This window comes from Pempheris klunzingeri, chromosome 9 (genome assembly GCF_042242105.1).
Source record: "Pempheris klunzingeri isolate RE-2024b chromosome 9, fPemKlu1.hap1, whole genome shotgun sequence".
In the NCBI taxonomy this organism is placed as follows: Eukaryota; Metazoa; Chordata; class Actinopteri; order Acropomatiformes; family Pempheridae; genus Pempheris; species Pempheris klunzingeri.
Window position 1 is genome coordinate 21187692 of NC_092020.1, and position 20516 is coordinate 21208207.

Genomic DNA, 20516 nt, shown 5'->3' on the forward strand with positions numbered 1-20516 from the left:
CATCCTCACTGGATACAGCTTTAAAATGCTGATTACAAATGAATAATCACTAATACCTGTCCAGTCTGACAATATAAAACTAAAATGGGCAATTATGGCTTCATAGTACTTTTACTATTTTTATACGTTTTGTTGATTTTACTCATTGTAGCATATGTAGATTTTTATGGCCAATGAAAACTGGAAACATCCACCTCCTGTGGATGCAAGGTTGATGAGAAGGCTGTAAAACCAAAATGATGAACAAAAAATGATGAACAAAAAAATGCTCCAAAGCATAAATCTGAGAGAATTGCACATTTGGGTGATAACTCTCAGTGGATTCACTACTAAAAATGACTTACACTCTTATACTTTTGTAATTATTTGACGTTGATGGATCTTTTAATACAATTGTGAATGTGATGTTGTTACTTCTAATGTGTTCATTGATTTTTTTTTGGCCAGTTGGGGGCAGCAGAAACAAGCTGTAAACACAACATTGACACATCATCGCCTTATAAAACAGATATGACGAAACTGTCAGCAAGAGGCTCAAATGCAGAGCTAATGGGAGCTGCAGAGTGGTGTACATTTTTTTATGGATTTGTCACTACAAGTGACCCATATCACATTACATATAGTTATTTTTATCATCTAATGGTGATCTAAAAGTACTGAACAGTGCAGCTTTAAGCAAAAGATCTGAGCACATCTTCACCACTGCATGCTGTACGTCGTGAGACGAATGCTTCATGCAGCCGAGATTATACTGCGCTTATCTATTTACTCAGATGTGAAGCATGCAGCTCCATACAGTCAAGTAAGTTATCCTCTATGGCAATGTGAGAGCTGTGTATCATGCACAGATAAAAGCCCAAAGCTGTCAGAGGAGAAGTGTGTAAATCTTTTATTGTACATTGAGCCACCTCTTAAAATGCCTCCTGCCATTCTATTATTACCAGGGGATAGATTTCATGTTTGTCAAGGCAGAAAATAATAGCTAAGAAAGTGTTACGTTCATCCATAAAAAATGTGAAAAAGAAAAGCTTTGTTAAAATGTGCTGACTGTGGGCGAGCGCCTACTGTACCTCCCACAAGGGAGAGGGGATCTCTTGATTTGTGTCCCTCGATTCAGCGATCACATATCGTAAATGGTGTCGCGGTGGGGGAAAAAAAAGTAGAGGTGCAGATGGATCCCTGAGGCACCCCATTAAGCAAAGTTTAACATCGTAAGCATTTCTTGAGTTACACTGGTATCAAATGCACAGCTGCCTATGAAGTGCCTGGGGATACACTTTTCAAGTATGAATAAAAAGGTACATTCAGACTCAGGCCTTGAGCTATTGCTAAAAAAAATAGTTGAATCAGGATAAAATTTATTTATAACATCACATTCACCATGCTCAGTTTGAAGCAAAATAAACGTCCATCTCCTGTACGATAAGCTAGAAACAGTCTTTGAAAGGAAGGTCTCCATAGCTAGTCTGAAAGGGAAATGGGAGCTTCATTAGACTGCAGGAAGCTTGTCCTGAAAGTTGGCAAGCTCCTGCAGAGAGTTCCACTGAGGTTGGGAGATGTTCTGTAATTTCCGACCCCGAGCTAATCTGTACAGCATGCTGTGTGGTGAGAGTGCGATTTCCACTCAGGGCGGGGGGATGACAGATTCCTTGCATTTGAACTCCCTCACGTCTTCCTTGTCACGTCTGTAATTAAATATGTGCTCCCTGGGAGACAGTGGGGTTCTGGGTAATAAAAAGCCTGCTTTGTGAGCTTCCCTCTCTCTCTCTCTCTGTCTGTCTCTCTCTTCTGCTGTTTTAGTGTGTGTTTGTCGGCGTAGCGACAAACCCCCAGACACGCATTACATGGAATTTTAATGCTTGCAAAGTTAATCTCTATATCTGCCAAGAACTATCTCCTCAAACCAGGCTACATGAGTTTTCATGCAGCTGAACAGTCCTGTCTAATCTTAACTGAGTGAATCCAACAGGCGTCTCCCTTCAAACAACTCAAAACAACACATGGAAATATTGGGGGAGCAGGGATGTATTTTTACTGCAAATTAGTACCACTGTATGTCTTTTTTTTCACCAAAGATTGTTTGGTTTCAAGCTCCAGATCCATTTTGATTGACATGGACTGTTTGGGGATTATTAACATAACAACTGCTACCGTGGGTATTGCTTACTTTGGCCCCGAACCTGACTAATTATGACAGCTGCAGCAGAGTAAACCATTCCATTTGGTTTTTATCTATTGGTGACTGTGTATTTTGCAGTTATGCTATTCATCACTTTATTAGTTTTTGGTCTTAGTCTTGTTTCTAATATATCAGGGATGGGCAGAGAGCCCAGTATCTATATCTGTATCTATTGAGCACAATCATTCGCATTTGTACTTGAAGTATTTTTGTTTTTGTGTTTATTACACTTCTAATTTTAGGATATTAAATCATCACTAGAAATGAACTAATATGATATTTCGGAACACTTCAAGCTAACATTGGTTTATGGTTTTCATACACCCAGGAATAAATATTTAACCATAAACTATATATAATATAAACTGTATTGTGAAAATCCACTATTTGTGCTTTGCTGAATACCATATTTGGATTCCACCCATATAATGTACTATAAATTTATTTATGTGTGACATGAGCACCCTCTTGTGGTGGATCCCTGTGTAACTTGATGCTCAGTAACTGGTCACTGTCGGATAGAAACGGGATATTTTCTGGTCAGATTGTCACTAACCTCTCCGACTCAGCACGCCACAAAAGATTGAGAGGCTTTGGAGCAACAGCTGGCTAGCTTGCTCTATTTAGCACTATAAAATGTAATAAATATCTTATCAACTGGCAAAGCTGCTCTGCTCTGTTTAATATCAACGTTTCATTATTATTGTTTTTTCCATTTGTGACATCACGAGTGTTGCAGTTCAGACCGGCTCGTACAAGTCGATTTTATTGCTAAAAAGTGACTGAAGGCCCCGTGTTATTAACGAAGAAATTAACGAGAAATCCACCCCATGATTAGCTTTCCATAATATTATCTTCAAGTTCCTTGTCGATTGTGAACACTTTATTTTACATGTCTACAAATGCGGAACAACATGTGAAATGCTGTACTTACGTTTCATGTTTTAACAATGGAATTAAATTCAGTTTCAACAATGTGTGCCTTACAGCGCCCCCAGCATACACAACTGGCCATAAATCCACTTTTATCGCTCCTGCATTCCTGAGGATAAATGTCCTATCCATAAAGCAGTATTAGGTATCAGTGCGCAAACACAAAACCGATGATATCTCCTTCATCACATGCATTGCTCATACAGTATCTTTATGATCAGGGTTGAGGGGCGTTTATCTCATATTTCATCTGTCTTTTCTAACAACACAATTCGTCCCCATGCTTCACTGATGCAGGTTTATCATCCTTCTTTTCTTCGAAGTTTCATACTGTAGTAATAGCCATGTTGAGCTTTTGTGTTTCTTAAACATGAATTACCATCTAGAATGTACTTTTTCCATGTCCTTAAAATACTCCAACATATACAAGTGTATACTTATCTTCATCGGAGTGGAAAATGAATGCTGCTTCTGATATTACCATTTTCACAGCCTTTCCAAGATCGTATTTCAGGTCTTACATGTGCTTCTCTTCAGCATAAATGACTATACAGTATGTGCAAGGAAGTGGAATACATTCCCTCACAAACTGCCCAAGCTCATACCGTATCTCAGCTTTCATCAGACTGGATAATGCACTGCGGTTCCACTCTGTTGCTATTGAGATTGCAGTTTCGACAAAAAAAGAAAAAGAAAGGGAAATGCTGTGTTTATCATATCTGCCCTGATGCCTGCTGTGTCTGAACGTGGATCCTGGGTTATTCTGTACACAAACTCAGGCCATTTATCAAACTTGTTATGATGGACTTGAGTTTGTGTTGTCAACCCAGCAAATGATCTGTGACTGAGGCTGTCTCGGAGCCCTGAACATGCACACACTGCAATAAAAGCATGTTTATTACTGCACCTCTTTTCTTGGTATTCTTTTTTTTTGTCCTGAGAGGAGAGTTTATGAGGGACTTTCACGAGTTTCATTGTGTGTTGAGTATTTATCTTTCAGAAATATGCGGCACAATGGAGAAAAATGTCATTATTTTCCATTTATGGAAAGACTTTTCAGACACTGCTGTTGCCCAGTGCCATGGATTTTTAAAGTCTCACGCTGGTGTTAAACAACAGCTGCTGTAAAATGATCACACTTCGTTGGACAATATTATTGTTCCTTCTTAACATTTTGACTTCATGTGTTATGTTAAAGATCATTTAGAGTCAAACCATGCTTAAAGGGTATGTACACACTCAATTACTGACTTGAATATTGTGATAAATGGACGCTAACAGCTGTGCAGATGTGTGGCACAAGTAGCCAATGGCTCTCAGAGTACTTTCACCACAAAACAATCTTTCAAGGTTTAGGACCTATATCCACTAGTCTTCTCCACCTCTGACGATAATGAGCTGAATGATCTCAGAGGTGCCGAGCCTTACCAGCTTGAAACTGAGGCAGAGTCCGTGCCCCCTGGACCCGAGTCTGCACTTGGCCTTGTGGGTGCAGCGCCAATGGAAGTCCAAGAGAGGACAGGAGACACAGGACCACTGTTGGATCTCCTCAGCTTAGGAAATATTTTTTCTGTTACTAGCCCACAGTGGTTCTCTGATAAAGTATAGGCATACAAGCTAGTTTTGAGCACATGTTTATTGTTAGAAAAACCACCTGTATCATCAGACCACACCAAGAAAAATCTGTGTAAATTATTAGATTATGTATAAAGTGAAGGCAGAATAAACAGCAGTGTGGTGACATTTCATCAAGGTTTCAGCAACAAGAGCTGATGGAGGTGGACTTTATATAGCAGCTGTCTGGTAGACATCGAACTCTATTACATAGCAGTGCTAATTAGATCAGTTCCACCACATCGCTCTGGGATCAGCAAGTCCTGTTACTGTGGGTCATTATGACTGGTTAGAATCTGCTGCTATTTGTATTTTATTATGTGTTTACAACAATATGATATCAGCCACTTGAGCTAGGTGTAAGCTAGTTAACGTTGATGTATAGGGTGGATGTGATAGTGTCTGGTCACGTGACCTGCCTGTAAAGATGGACGTGTGATCCCCGCTCATGTATGACGTTTTGTGGGATGTTGGAACAGATCAGGCCAATACTTGTATTTACTATAGCCAGCGATTTCATTTAAACTGGTTACAGTGTTGGCATGTTATTGTCTTTTAGGGATACATATGAATAGTTTTGCCAGCCAATCAGAAATCTTTTTTTTTTTTGTCCTATGTATCAAGGATTCAAATCAATTTTATGGATTTTTTTAATGTGATGGTTTCAAAAAAATTTGTTTGCATACCTGGGTTAATTACATTATGGGTTGTTTACTAAGCAGTACTCGAGGGACAAAAATGGACAGCATCAATGACTCAGCAATATCCCTGCCAATAACATGGTAGCCTTGTTCCGGACTTAGGAATCACAGCCAACATCTCCAAGTCTGTCAGTGATACAAATAAGTCTGGTGTTGTGTGCATTGACAGCAGTTTACTCAGTTGGAGACGCAATCAATCAAAGACCAATCAGAGCTTCATAAGCAGGATTAAGTATGGGGGCGTCATCTTCCTGTGCCAGAACCAGAAAAATAGCCTCATCCATTACAAATTGTGACGGACAATGACGGCCACAGGAATAGCAACGTGAAATCAGTGCAGCTGCTCGGGTTGTTAAAAGTGATCTAATAGAAAAAAAAGCTACTCTTACATCAACATATCTCTCCAGTCATCGTGATGAAAAACTGCTCAAAGCAATCACTACAGCAGCTTCAGAGCAGAGCAGATATGTCACTCACTACTGATTGGTTGGGGCAAAATCTAAAAAATAATCAACATACAGTATATTGGTTAACATGAACAATACAGTATGTCAGACTCATCAATGAAGCACAATGAGATGCCGATGCAATGCTGAATGACCGGTGAAAGATTTGTGCCTTATGAAACTCAATTTCTAACTTTCCCTTTATCATTTTGGAGGCATTTTAGGAGGACGTGGCTGACTTGTCAACCTCTACTTCTTGCATTTACAGATTAGTAGTCAGAAAGGTTTTGTTTCAATTTTTTTTTTTTTTTTTTTTTTTACAGTAAACCTACTGGTGTGTCTGCTGTCAAAAAAAAACATGCTGTTACTTCTTTTGTGTATGTGTCAACTCGAGGCCACAATAATTCAAAGGAAAAGATAGTTGTGGTGGAAGACGCTGTGAAAATTGACACTGAAATGAGACTGAAAGTTTCATTACTCTATGGCTTGAAGCTACAGTAATTGTGAGTTCTTACTCCCAGCTTGTACAGTAGCTCAAATGCACAACACTTTAAATGTAATGATTAACACATTTCCAATCTAATCAAGCTTTACCGCTTGGGCAAACAATTTGAGCTGGAACGATAAAGGAATGCCTGTGCTGGTGTTTTAACCAGCCTCCAAAGGTGTGGTTTTCCTTGTCTTGGCCATTATGTAGCTGAATGTGGATCATTGTTTGAGTCCTGCTTGTTTCCTGACATCACTGCCAGATTATTCCTCCATTACTAAGACCAGTTCAGAGCTGTCTTTAATGGACACATTTGGGCCTCAAGCCAACAGTCATTTTCAACTCTGCTGCTCTATGAAATGACTCACAATTAGCTCCATTGAGGTAACTGTCAGCACACTAATCTCTGTTTTTTTTTATTTATAATTAAAGGAGAGGCTTTCAGGGTGTTTACACAAAAACACGATCAGATTCTTGGTAACCGGGGCCTCGCTGATGAGTGGGAGCTCTGTTTTTGATCCCCCTGAGGCTTCACAGTGTGTCAGAGATTTGATGGGCTGTGTGGGGGAAGACAGGTCACCTGCGTCAACCAACCAACCAACCAACCCCCACCACCTTCACCCTCCCCCAGGATGATGAGGGTGGTGGACAGATGAATGTTGACTAAGTGCTGCTGACACGCCACATGCCACAGTGTTGTGTGCAGCAGCACAAACATGCAGTATTTTTACATTGTGGTGTTTTACTCTAGCACACTACACTGTGCACACCCTGAAACACTGTTGACTGATGTGGTTACGTAGGGAATTAACAGATGTTTGTGTGTGTTTGTGTAAAAATGTGTTAATGCGTGAGATTTAGGCACGAATGTGTTTTCACAGTAAGTGTGAGAGCAAAGGTAGCTGAGAGAGGAGAGACGGAGGGAAGAATACAGGGGAAGGGGATGGAAAGAGAATAAGGGGAAGAGAGCAAAGGGGGAGAGGAGAGGAAAGAAGGAGAGCAAAGGAGAAGAACTGAAGGGAAAGGAAAGAAAACGAGGAGTAGAGGAGAGTAGAGGAGAAGAGGAGAGGATGAGGGAGAAGAGAGTAATGAAGGAGAGGAGAGTAAAGACGGAAAGGAGAAAGGAAAGGAGCAGAAGTGAGTTAAGTAGGAAGGAGAGGAGAGGAGGATGGAGGGGAGAAAGAGGGAGTCTGAGGCCGAGAGGCTGAATAGTTAGCTGTCGGATTAGTTTACTGCCCTCAGAGGCTTTTCTTTGAGAGGGCGGCTGGTTGCTGGTGGGGGGTGGGGTGGGGGTTTAGGGGGGTGAGACCGGGCCTGTACCTGTGACTCACCGGCCACAGGTGTCAATCAAATTCGACCTGGCTGCCAGAGGAATGTGGCAAACAAGGCTGTGTGGTCCCAGAGACCCGGAGAGAGCAGCGTCTAACGGCAGCCGGAGCAGCAAGGTGACGGCTGACTCAGACGCTCAGCTGCTCTGTGCAGTGCAGGCAGCACCTGGAGGTGAGGAAGACAGAACAGACACCCCTATCTCTCTGCTTTGTGTTGTTTTAGGAGTTGTAATTGTACGCCAGGTCCTCCTGCCTGCAGGCGATGCGAGCAGAGGTTATTGTTCAGCCAGCTAACAGTGCACCTTTTTTCCTTATCAGATTCCACTTGAGCATTTTGATTCTATCTGAGAGATTTTTTTTCTCTCTACAGGCCTAAAGCACTGATCTAAGACGACGGCAACAAATGCAAATCTTAGCATTCATTTTTCACTCATTTTTCAGTATTTTTTTTTTTTTTTCCAAATATTCATAAGGATAGAATAGATTGCTCAAATTAGCTGATGCTACATCACTTGCCTCCATCTTGTAGAGACGTTGGTTGCAGTCTACGGTCGCTCCAAGGCTGTAGCTACCATTGACGATATTGAGATTATGTCTGGGAATGTAATGGGTTAAATTCTACAATTACAGACATTACAAAACGTCCTAATGTCTAAGAAAGGCCTGTCTAATACGAATAGGATATAACTGTGATTTGGTAAGTTAATAAATACTATTTAGTAATATGAAAGTAAGCAGTTTTTAATAGCTATTGTTTATAAATGCATGGCACTAACTTGACTATTAGACTTGTTGTTGCATATTTTCTAGAAATCCCTCCAAATGATTCCATGTTGCGTTTCATTGGTGGCTACAGTGGTCAAGACTTTCTGCAGGCGGTGGGGTGGCAAAACCTCAATATTTCTAAAATCTTTGCAGTGGCCCCGAGTGGCACTCCTAACTGAGATGCTTTTTTTTAGTGGACACATGACAGAGGCGTGGTGCAACAGCAGCATGACACAGCTGCTTCTCATGAGGTTACACTCCTACAAATAAACTCGTGCACAGACATACATGAGAACAAAAGTAATTCAAAACTCCAACATGCCTAATACCAACAGAGTGCATTCTGGGGCTGCAGTCATCTAAACTACAGCAATTATTTTCATTTACTTTGTTTTGCTCTTTGGTTTGTTGTGTCTTGTTTATCTATATTATGTTTTATACATTAACCATCTGCCTTTTGTCTGTTTTTTGCAAAAACGAAGAGAACCCGGCACAGCGATCGGCGTTCGTGCTGTCTTGCAGTGAACTCGCAGCTCTGCGTCGCTTCTCGCTCTCAGATAACCTCAGACTGGAGAAGAACTGCTGATGTTGGCTGCGTGTTTAAACATTTAGCTGCTGTGCTTTACTGTCTGTTCTCATCCATTTCCCTTACTGCTGCTTTTTTTTTTCCAAAAGTTTCTGTTGCTACTGTAAAAAAGACAACTGGAATTTGAAGTTACAGCACAATATACACTTAATATAATTGTGTCTATACAGTGTCATATGGAATTTTCAGAATTTCCTTTGGCATGAAGATGAAAAGTAACTATGGCTCACATCTTTTTTGCATTTTGAATCATACTATAAATGATCATTGTATGTATTCATTTATACATGAAACAATCTATTGCATCAAGATAATGTGTCTAAAGTGGTAAGAGACATCATACTGCCAGTCAGCCAAGTGCAGCTCTAGTCAGACGAGTGCCAAAGCTATTCCTCTTTCAGTATGGCTGTCACCTTAATGTTCCCACAGAGAGATGTGTGTGTGCGCGTAAAGCGTGTGTGTGTCGTTTGTTATTGCTCTGTGATTCTTGCCTGATAATAAAAGCCGACACATCAGCTTGTGTGAAACTCAGGCAAAGGTTTTTTTCCCCATTCGTCGCTTTGATTTTCAGACTGTGGAGGATGATCGGCAGATTTTCTGCTTGCGTCTACCTTGGTGGCGACATTTTGGCGCTCATATGAAGCTATGACGTGTCTGTGTTTGCTGTTGATACACCTCTGTTACACGTCGGTGCCCGTGTGTCTTAATGTCTGCATGTGAAAAGACATTTTATAATGCTTTGCTTCCCATCTGAGAGCTCGTACTTCATTCAGATATTTCACTTGCTACAGTATGAGCATACTTGAAGGCATTTGTCATTATGCCGAGACAGTCCTGGCCCCTGATGCTCTCAGTCTGCTGGACTGTGCCGTTTGAAAGCTTGATTTTGATTTTGCACTCAGCTTTTATGTGATTTTTATTTTATGGGTGTTTTGGCACATGGTGCTGTTTTGTTTGCAGCCTTTATAGATGTGAAGGATTCTGCTGTCTTGGTCAAAACTCTAATATTGTTTATATATCAGTGTAGTTAGATAAAGGAAAAAATAGACTGCAACATATCGTTTTTTCTTTCTGACTACTCTTGAATTGGGTTTATATCATAGTAAATGTACAGCATGTTCATGTACATGTGTTTTAGGCTGTCAAGGCAATTTTTTTTTTCTCACATTTAATATTTTAGCTGTGCTAGTGACATGGCTGTAGGAAGACAGAGCTATTTTACCAACTTTTGGATATATTGCCTTGAATTTTCATTCAGACACTTATCAGATCCCCTGACATTTCCTCTACTTTTGGCTAATTTGTGAAATATTCTATTTCTCATAAATATTTTATATAAATCATGTATATTTTTCATATAATTAGCTACAATAGAAAGGAACTTTTCCTTCTCAGATTGTTACATTTGAAAGCCTGAAGAGACCCATATGCCCAAAACAAAGCAAAAGTTTTAAAAAGTTGGAAACATATAATGAATTAATTTTGTGCAGCAAAATTATGATTCTCAGATTTCTGTTGGGAAACTTTTAAGGAGTCTTAACCCTACTGACATTTAGCATGATGAGATAGAACATGGACCATTTTTGTGGTGTAACGTTTTAAATTGTCTTGCAAAATATTTTCAATTTCATAAAAAGGCATGAAAGAAAAAGAAGTAGAAATTATCTGTCTCGATAGGTATGATAGCGGGAGGAAGTGTTTCATGGGTTCACGTGTTTTCACTTATTCACACGAACCCTCCTCTTTATTTTAGCAAGGTCTGTCCAGTTAGTATGCATGCATTAGTCCAATGTAAGTTTGCACAGTGTATTGTTATAATCTAAATCAGATAAAAGCATGACTTGAACAGGATTTTTTTCTTGCTGCATGTTTGGTAAAAGTTTCATCTATAGTGGTGTGTTACAGCCATCTTGATCTTCTCTCCAATAAGTTCTCCAGATACCTCTTGTTCCCTGTTTCCAACTTCCTTCAGGATACAAAACAGTGTCTGAGTCTCTTCCATTCTGCTTATCTCTGGCGCTCTATTATTCTTCCAACTTGTAACAATACTGTATGATAATTTACCTGACAAGGCACCGGGATATTTTCATGGTGTATGTAACTACAGAAAAGCTTTAATTCAGTGCTCAGCACAATCTAATCTCTGTGAAGCAGTTCAAACAGTTCAGTCTGCCGGAGCTAGAGAACCACTAGGCACTCTCAGTGTTTCCTACAACAGCTAAGAGACTGTGTTAAGTGCTCCACATGGAGTAAGGGATCAATACTTAAGTACAACACAGTAGCTGCCCTGACAGCCCGTCTTCTCCTCCCGATGTCTAATGCAGCAGTGAGCAGGATCAAAACGTCAACTGCTAGGAGGTCTGGCACATGTCAACTTGACAACCGTTTCTGTCAGTTTTTGAAACTTTGACAAATGACACATTTTTGCGGTCACATTTCTCTGTATCTTTTCTCAGCATTTTGTTACAGCTGCCACAGAGGCCGACGTCTGTGCTACAGCTGTGTCTAAGAAAAATTCTTCATGCTGAGGAGAGTGAAGTGTTCTGATAATGGAACAGAAACAAAGGACTATTGACTTTGTATATCAAAAAAAGATCTTAAAAATGTTATCCATCCATTTAAGACCAACACTAAAAGTAATTTGATATACAATGCATTAGATTAGACCAGCCAATCAGATTTTGATATTTCTATTATAAATTGCTCGGGAGAAGAACCTCTGGAATGCCTTGCTTAGCTATGCTAGCACTTTGGCTGTGGGAAGGAAATGTTGGTCTGTTGGTCCACCACTTTAGCCCAGGTTGAACTATTTGATATTTTGATGTTGAATAGACATTCATGGTCCTCAGATGATGAAGCTTGATGACTTTGGTGATCCCCTTAATTTTTTCTCTCACACCGCCAGGAAGTCAAAGCCTTACCATATCAACAACTTAGATTTGTAATCAATTTGACTTCTCATCTTGTCTGGTCAACATTTCACTTTGCCCAATGCTTTGTTTCATGACCAAATGCTTGCAAGACTAGTGGCATTCCCATCAACTGCTGTACTTTGTGTTTACCGCTAATACGCAAATGTTACCATGCTAACGCTGAACTGAGATGCAAATATGACAAACATTTATTTCTAGTTCAAATCATTGCTGTGTCCAAGTGCAAAGCCTCAGGAATGGTTAATATCTGTAGTGAATCTGAGGCCAATTTGGATTTTATGAAATAAGGTCTCAAGTCCAGTGGCCCTAAGAGCTCAAGGCGATGGAACTTCTGTTGTCGCTTTGCAGCGTTTTCTGTTGGACTTTTATGTATTTGCGCTTGCTTTCTGAATGAGGCACATGTGTTGTCAAATTGATGAAGGTGTTTTCTTAATTTGCTTGTGTTTTGTGGACTTGCATGAGTTTTATTAAGTTGTTGTGTGTTGAACTCTCAGGGTCAACGTACTTAAAACTATAATGCCCTTAATAGTAAATGTGCTTGAAGTGGTGTTTTTCTACTGTATATCACAGAGCTTGCATTATTTAAATTTGTAATATGGCTTACCTTATCATATATTGGTCATCTAACACTGACACTCACTTTACCTCAGTGGAAAGTTAACTTTTGGACAAGGGAACTGAAACCAGAGATGATGAAGTCTGAGAGATAACAAGCAGGGGGAGGATGAGAAAAAATGAAAAGATCTTTTCAGACCTATCTAAGTTTAAGTCAAACATATGATGACACGGGCAAAAAGAGCATCCTGTTTTCTGCGCAATAAATAAAGCTGCATTAACATTTCAGCAGTGGCAGCACCTTAATGTGAGTACAGTCATACTGAAGACCCGGGGTAAGTGCATATTTAGAAGCTATTTCCAATGTAGATTATTGAATATTACACTGCAAGTAAATGTTTTGCAGATTCAACCAACTCTACTCACTACCACTCCAGTTTGTAGAGCTTAATTTTGTGCACACTGCAAAGTTCAAATGAGATTTTAGATTTTGGCTCAATCCTTGCAAATAATTCAATGGCTCCTTCATGTTAGCAGCAATTTTTGCAATAATTAAGCAAGATTTTATTTTTACATTTTACATCTGTCTAGACTCCATACTTACGTATACGTAAATATAAAACTTAGTCAAACACAACTTGTCACAATTGATTGGAGCGTACGTATAAGCACTGACATAAGAAGGATGTAAAAACACAGTGTTAAAGACTAACTTTTTATTTCTATAACTTTGGTGTATTTGTGGCTTTTCAAACATCTTTAAATATGTCGTCTAAACAGGAAAACAGTGAGACCTTTATCAGAATGGATTCAATGGAAATCGATGACAACATCTATATGAATAACAACCTCACGATGCAAGGCCTTATTCTCCAAGGTACAGTATCACTCTGAAAACACGTGGACAGACAGAATATTAAGTAGGCTACAACTAGGAGTGAACAGCAGCCGTACAAAGCGTAAGAGTCTGACTCTAGCGGCTTTGCATCCAGATTCTTGTCTGTGTTCAGGCACCAAAAGCATTAAGGGAAAGATCATTGTGTCCGTTAAATGTTAATAACCACATTGTCGTTCCTGATTCACTGCTGATGTTAAACCAGTACCATGATCTTTCCCTAACCATAACCAAGTGCCTAAACATAACCATATTTAACCACAGTTTATAACACTGTAGTCATTATGAGGCTATATTGTATAGCAAGAAATTAAACATGCTGTCAGTGAAACTTTTCCGGATACCTTCACTGTCAACACTTTTATAATTTCTCACATATGTTAATCAACAACATGACCAACTAATTAACTCTCCGTCCGGCCATAACATGTTGACTACAGCGCAAGTTTGTTTACTTTGTGTCTTTTATGATAAAATCTTGTAAAATCCTAACTAGTTGAACTGCAGTACTGACAAAAAGTCTGATGTAAAAAAAAAAAGTTTAACTGTTTTCTTACTTTTGATTTAGCAGATTCTCAGAGAACAAAGAAGCCCTCTAAATGTGCGACTTTGTGTATTGGATTACTATGTGCTGTCCTCTTGGCTGGTAACATAGGACAGATTATCTACTGTAAGTAATTTGCCTTTCCAAGATCCAATAATCAAAGCAAATATCTTAAATACTTCACTGCATTTTCAAAATTCCTTTGCATTTCACAGATATGATGACCCATTCGCCATCTGTGGAGCCAGTGCAGGCCGATTACAACACTCAAGATCGAGAGCACAGCAGTTATGATGCTTTAACTGCAGAGAGAATACAGTTAGAAGCCAGACTGAGTAACCTGTCTAAAGAAAAAGACCAGTTGCAGCGGAGTTACAACACCTTAAATCAAGAGCGTGATCAGTTACAGACAAGCTATAATGACACGCAGAGAAAACTTGATGGGTTACAGACTAATCATGACACTCTGAAGGAGAGTAAAAAGCAGCTACAGACCAATTACCGTGACCTGCAAAAAGAGAAAGATGAGTTACAGACTTCATTTACCGCACTGATGGCAAACACAGAGCAGATACAGAGCAATTGCTCTTCACTTAAGGTCGAAAAGGACCAGTTGCTAAGAAGCTACAATACATTGAATATAAGTAAAGATAACCTTCAAATCCGCTCTAATTCGTTATGGAAAGCGAAAGAGCAATTGCAAAACAGGTATGATAATCTCCAGAGGGAAAAAGATCAGTTACAGACAAGCTGTAATGACACACAGAGAAATCTTGAAGAGTTACAGACTAATCTCAATAATCTAAATGAAAGTAAAGAGCAGCTACAAACCAATTGCAGTAACCTGCACAGAGAAAAAGATGAGTTACAGACATTATTTACTTCGTTGATGGCAGATAAGGATCAGTTACAGAGCCATTACTCTTCACTGCAGATGAGCAAGCAGCAGTTGCAAAGACGCTGCAATACACTGAATATAAATAACAATAACCTTCAAACCAGCTATAATTCATTGTCGAAAGAAAAGGAGCATTTGCAAAACGTGTATAATAAGCTCCAGAGGGAGAAGGATGAGCTACTGACCACGTACAATAGTTTGGTTGCAGGAAGAGATGAATTACAGAAGAAGGTCGACAAGATGGCGGCTAAAATAAAGGGTACAATGTTTCTCAAAAAGTTTAATACATTTAGTATACAGGTTTTTTTTGTTGTCTTTTTATGGTATTTTGTGCCATGTTTTCAATTTGCAGGCATGGTCTGTCCAACAAGCTGGAGGAAGTTTGACGCCAGCTGTTACCATGTTTCTACGGTGAAGAAAAACTGGACTTCAAGCAGACAAGCCTGCATCGCCGAGGGAGCAGAACTGGTCATCATAAACAGCAAGAGTGAACAGGTGACAGAGAAAGAAAGAAAGAAAGACTGGGAGAGATGAAAGACATATGGTCTGAAATCGAGCAGTTCAGAAGCCTGCTTGAAAAGCAGAAGCAAAAATTGGGTCTACAGAGCCCTGGATGTTAATAAGGTGGTGGACAGACAGTTTTACTTACAGTAGAAAATGACAGGAAAAAGCACCTGCTTTAATTAAGGACAGCTCACACTGTTAGTCTGTGCTATATCATTTAAAATGCAAACATTTGTCTTCACTCTGTGATCAATCATTTTGTGATTGGCTTGATGTGTAGGTGATAGAGCTGATAGAGGTGGCAGATTGATTGTTTTGGGTGGAAATGCATCATGTTGTGCTTTTATCTATATATCTTCTTTTTTTTTCCCCCATAAAAACACAAACACTTCATGATCCTGTTCGCGTGGCAAATAATTCCTGTGCTGACATTCTTTGGAGTGAAGCAGGAGAACAGCAGGGATTTTAAATACCAACATATTTCTAAATGCTTTGGTTATTTTTCTAAGCTTTCGTTTTCTTCTGATTTAACTTGCGCTGCCCTTTGACGGTGGGTGACCCCCTGATTGGTCATGTCTCACTCTCCGTAGAGCTACCTTTGTGTAGACTGTGGAATCACATGTGTCATATTAACTTCCTACAGCTGACAAACTGTGTTTCTACTTCCACCATGTGAAATATAAGTAATCACTGACTCACCTTAAATCTATATAGTCATTATTTGCATTTGTGATATAGCCAAAGTTGGTGTTAGTTGGTCAGGAGTCTGAAGCAGGAGACATGCTTTTGCATATTTATGTTTTAATCATTCCTGTCTTATCTATGTGCTACACTAACAGATATTTGTCCACGGATTATTGACGCATGACCAAAATGCCTGGATTGGCCTGACTGACAGTCTTGAAGAGGGAACTTGGTTGTGGGTAGATGGGACCCCAGTCAGTGCAACGTAAGTACAATTGGCACAGTTCTCTCAATGAATAATTTTTTTGTTTACCTTATTAGACAACTGCTGATATCACATAAACATTGCATTACTTTCACTGTTTATATAGTTTTGAAAGCATGCCAACAACTTGAAAAACAGCAATGATGACACTGGAGTACAATTCATACAGTACTAATAACACCGGCATTACTATAACTATAAACTAAGTCTAATTTCGGCCAAAAAATAATGCAGTACTAGAAAATGTGGAGGAAGCTTTTCGAAAGCATTTTAACCACAAAGTAGAGCACATTCAGCTAAAAGATCTGGTCCACTGAATCAGGAGGTGATGTACTGTCAAACCTTACACAACTGCATCTGCATAGACATTAGCTTGTGTGTATGTTTTTTTTAAAAGATGCAGAGGTGGTGATGGGGGCGGTTTAAACATTACATGAGGACCCTACATAGTACTATTTTCCATGCAAATAAGAATTAAATCAAAAGGGTTGTAATACATTGAATCACAGTTTGGGTCAGAAACAATAGGTCAGAAAACTGTGTGCTGTAAAAAGAATTTATGCTTCTGTTCTCTTGTACACCAGCTACTGGCAGGCCGGCCAGCCCAACAGCTACAGAGGGAACCAGGACTGTGGAGAAATGGTGCACTTATCTTCAGGAAATGTGGGAGAATGGAACGATGATGGTTGCTCTGCCGAACAGCTCTGGATCTGTGAGAAATAAGAACACAATGATTTACACTGTTGGTGATGGTTTGTGGCTTTGGGTTGTGGTTCTAACATATATCTTCAGTGTTTAGGTCTGTTGATATTCTTTATTTGTTCATTGTCAACAAACCCCATGAAAAGACAAAGCCCAACAATTCATTCTACTACGATTCTCGATTCATGGTTTTGACTCTGAGATTTCTGCCTCCTCCATCATTAAAATGAGTGAATTTTTTTTCCATAGGATTATTTCTCTTATGCAGTGACCACTTTTCTTGATTTTGTAATTTGGCATCTGTAAACTTTGATGCAGAGCATTGTTAATAATTTCATGAATTTATTATGTATAACTGATGATTAGTGTTTGATTCATTCTTCTTCTCGTACAATAGATTTTGCTTATCATTGCCGTATACTCTAAATGAATCATCTTTAGATATGTTGACAAATTGTCATCTATGTGATTAATTCATGTTTTTGAAAATTATTGTTATCTAACGATCAATGAATGTTATAAAGCACATACATGCAACATTTGCATACGGTATTAATAATTCAATGTACCACTCTGCACTGTTTACATCATACTGGTTTCCATCTCATTCATTGTGTGTGTGCAGCTAACTGGGATATTCAAGTTAATTAATGAATTAAATAAATTTCTTTTACCTGGATACTTAAAAGGCAAACTATGTACTGTATATTTACAATAACTAAACAAATAATTATTACAATTTGGTATCAAAAAACGTAATGTCTTATTGTCTTTAGGGGAAAAAAAGAACATGCTGTGATACTCGTAATCGTACCGATGCTGCAGATTGATCACAGTATCGAGTAGATTTGGTGTTAAGCATCAAGATGATGTTTGCTAAAATATCTGGCTGTTGGAATATTTATGTTAAACCATTACTGGTAGAAAATATTTTAGTTTAGATGACAGTCTGTTAACACTTCCTACCCTACTCCCCTTACCTAGAAAAAAATCCTTTCTCCTTGCACTCAGCAATGAAGGTGCAAACACTCACCAGGTACAACAGCTGAGGTTCAGTACTCAGTAGCATGAGGGTGATCATATGTTGCAAGACAGACGCTAATGTTGGTGGCCCAGAAGCCAGTGAGGCACTAGAACCTATAGTGACTGGAGAAGCCTAAATGGACAGCTCCTCCTGCAAAGCATATTTAGGCCTACGTCTGTCTAAATCCTTACCAGGTCCATGAGTTGGCTGGGACAACACTGTATAAGATTAGCTAAACATTATAGCTAAAGGACAGCAATGTGTATCAAAAGATCAAGACTGAACTGTCATGCTTCATGCTCATAAACAACATCAGATGTTCTCGGTTCAAGTTAAAAACTTTTGCGAATCTATAACCAAACTTCCTGATAGCAAGAAATGGAAAACTGCCACACATTTGTGAGCGTGCCTTTTCCCTTTTTCAATTTAGTCCCTTTTTTGACACATTTCCATTCCTTACATGGTGTTCAGTTGCATAAGTTGGTTGATTTGTAATGGTAATAAAGCCTCTGTGAGTAACCCATTGGAAACTTCATATTCTAGCATTGACGTGATTAAAAAGGTACCATGTCAAAAACCCACCACAGTACATGGGGATTGGACTTTTCAAACTGGGTACAATAAACTATTATTAGGTTACTAAAGAGTTACATCAGTGTCTCTGAGCAACAAACACTGAACACAATAAAGCAGGATAGGTAGCATTTATTGCATAGCTGTTGCCTTGCATTGCATCATATCATACAGGTGTTGCTTCTACATGTGTCCACCTTCACTTGTCACCCTGCTGCACCCTGAGCAGATGACATGGTTACATAACACAGAGGAAGACGCAACACGTTTTAGAGTCACTAACATGTGAGCAGTATACAGAACAGATGTATTTGGCGGGCAGAGACACCATGCTCTGGCATGCGGCTCATTTTGGGTGTGGTGGCGGTTGCATTGAGTGCGGCTGCTCTTGAAGGGGGCATCACAACCATTAATTGGACTAAGCCTTTTCATTCCCCCCTAGAGATGAGTCCGATCCAAACCGTCTGTGGTCGGGTGGTGAGTAGGCGGGTGGTGAGGTTACGCTTTGGGCCGCCTGACTAAAAATAAAAGATCAAGGAGCCTCAACCAGACATGTTGGTCTGGTTAGACTCACAGAGCAAAAAAGGGGGTTTAAAAACAGTTGAAAGGGTGTTGCACAGGCATTAGCTTTATGACCTAATGTATTTAAATAAATGATGTTGCTTTTCCAAGTACAGTACATAGCAACACAGTAGCAAACTGAATGGCCATAGAATTCAACGTAAGTGACTGTAAATTTTTATTGTACATACTTAATTTTTCATGAAGTAATACAACTATTTTGGGATATATTTGTGGAAACAGCATCTACGCTTCAACCCCCTGGGTGGGCGGTCCAGAGTTGAGTGATGTTTGCCACATGGAAAGTAGGAGCTAACGAGCTAAGATAAATGGCTTCCACTTTCTGAGTAGAAGCTAGTTAGCTCGGCTTGCTGAGCCAGATCTATATATAGCTGATATATATATATTACAGTGAACGTAAAAACACAAAGAGCAAAAATGGCACACACATCACACACATGCCCAAATCACTTATCTCAATAATGAAACTGAAATCAATTTATCTTCCTCTTGATTGTGTAAAGATTAACTCCTGTTTCGAAACAGGGGGTTTGTATGTAAGAACATTATCTGTTACTGATGCATTTACATGCCCCGTTGCTGCTGAATGGCGTAAAATGGATTAGAGCTGAAGTACCCTTGCAGACAAACAATTTAGCTTGGCAGTGGCACGAGATTTTAAAGCTGTGTCAGGCCGGAGGTGATGGGTGTGCCCAGCAGTCTAAAAAGCAGTTTATGCCGGTCACCTCACACGTATCTGTTGGACTGAAGACACTTGTTTGGGTTGATCGTTTTTATTGTTGATAATAACAATGATAATAAAAATTTTAAAAATTGGACCAATTGACCAACTGGCTAATAAGATGAAAGAAATAATAACATGACAGAGATGAATGAAATGTTCAAACTTGCTAGATTTGTTTCCATGATCATAATAGTATATAAATCTAATTGCATTGCATGTCACCTCTCTTACTGATAGGGAGTAGATATCAGTCACCTGCTCTCTTGATCTGTCAGGCTCTGACAATTCTCTTGACAGCGTGAATAAGCTTAGGCTGTAACTGAGCTCAGCCATTCAGAAAGCAGATAAAAATTCAGCTGACAGACAACATGGGTCTATTTTTACTGGCTGGACTGAATTTCCTAATCACCTCCACGACTCCTGAATGAATAATGAATAGTATCCTGTAAGTAATGTAATATCACAGAACCAGATCAAGCTGAATGTCCAAAACATGTCAGTGGTGGAAAATGTCTCCAAATTCGTTTTATATTTTAGTTTTCTATTTGTTAATTTTTCTTGTTGTGAAGCAGTTTGTGACCGGTATCATGCAGC

At 39.3% G+C, this 20516-nt stretch overlaps 1 protein-coding gene across 1 annotated transcript; it reads left to right on the forward strand.

Moving 5' to 3' along the window:
- Nucleotides 1–12837: 12837 nt before the first annotated feature.
- LOC139207390 (C-type lectin domain family 4 member M-like) lies at nt 12838–17707 on the forward strand. Its single transcript, XM_070837095.1, has 7 exons — nt 12838–12862; nt 13308–13404; nt 13994–14092; nt 14182–15123; nt 15217–15359; nt 16208–16317; nt 16902–17707. Exons 2-7 carry the CDS (start codon nt 13332–13334, stop codon nt 17038–17040), a joined length of 1506 nt encoding a protein of 501 aa, XP_070693196.1. The 5' UTR covers nt 12838–12862; nt 13308–13331; the 3' UTR covers nt 17041–17707.
- The last annotated feature ends 2809 nt before the right edge of the window (nt 17708–20516 follow it).

Bases quoted from the DNA above. Each gene is read 5' to 3' on its own strand.
- LOC139207390 (XM_070837095.1), top strand. From the start codon at position 13,332: ATGGATTCAATGGAAATCGATGACAACATCTATATGAATAACAACCTC. The intron at 13,405-13,993 runs GTACAGTATCAC...TTGATTTAGCAG, and splicing joins GCAAGGCCTTATTCTCCAAG to ATTCTCAGAGAACAAAGAAG. The intron at 16,318-16,901 runs GTAAGTACAATT...CTTGTACACCAG, and splicing joins GGGACCCCAGTCAGTGCAAC to CTACTGGCAGGCCGGCCAGC.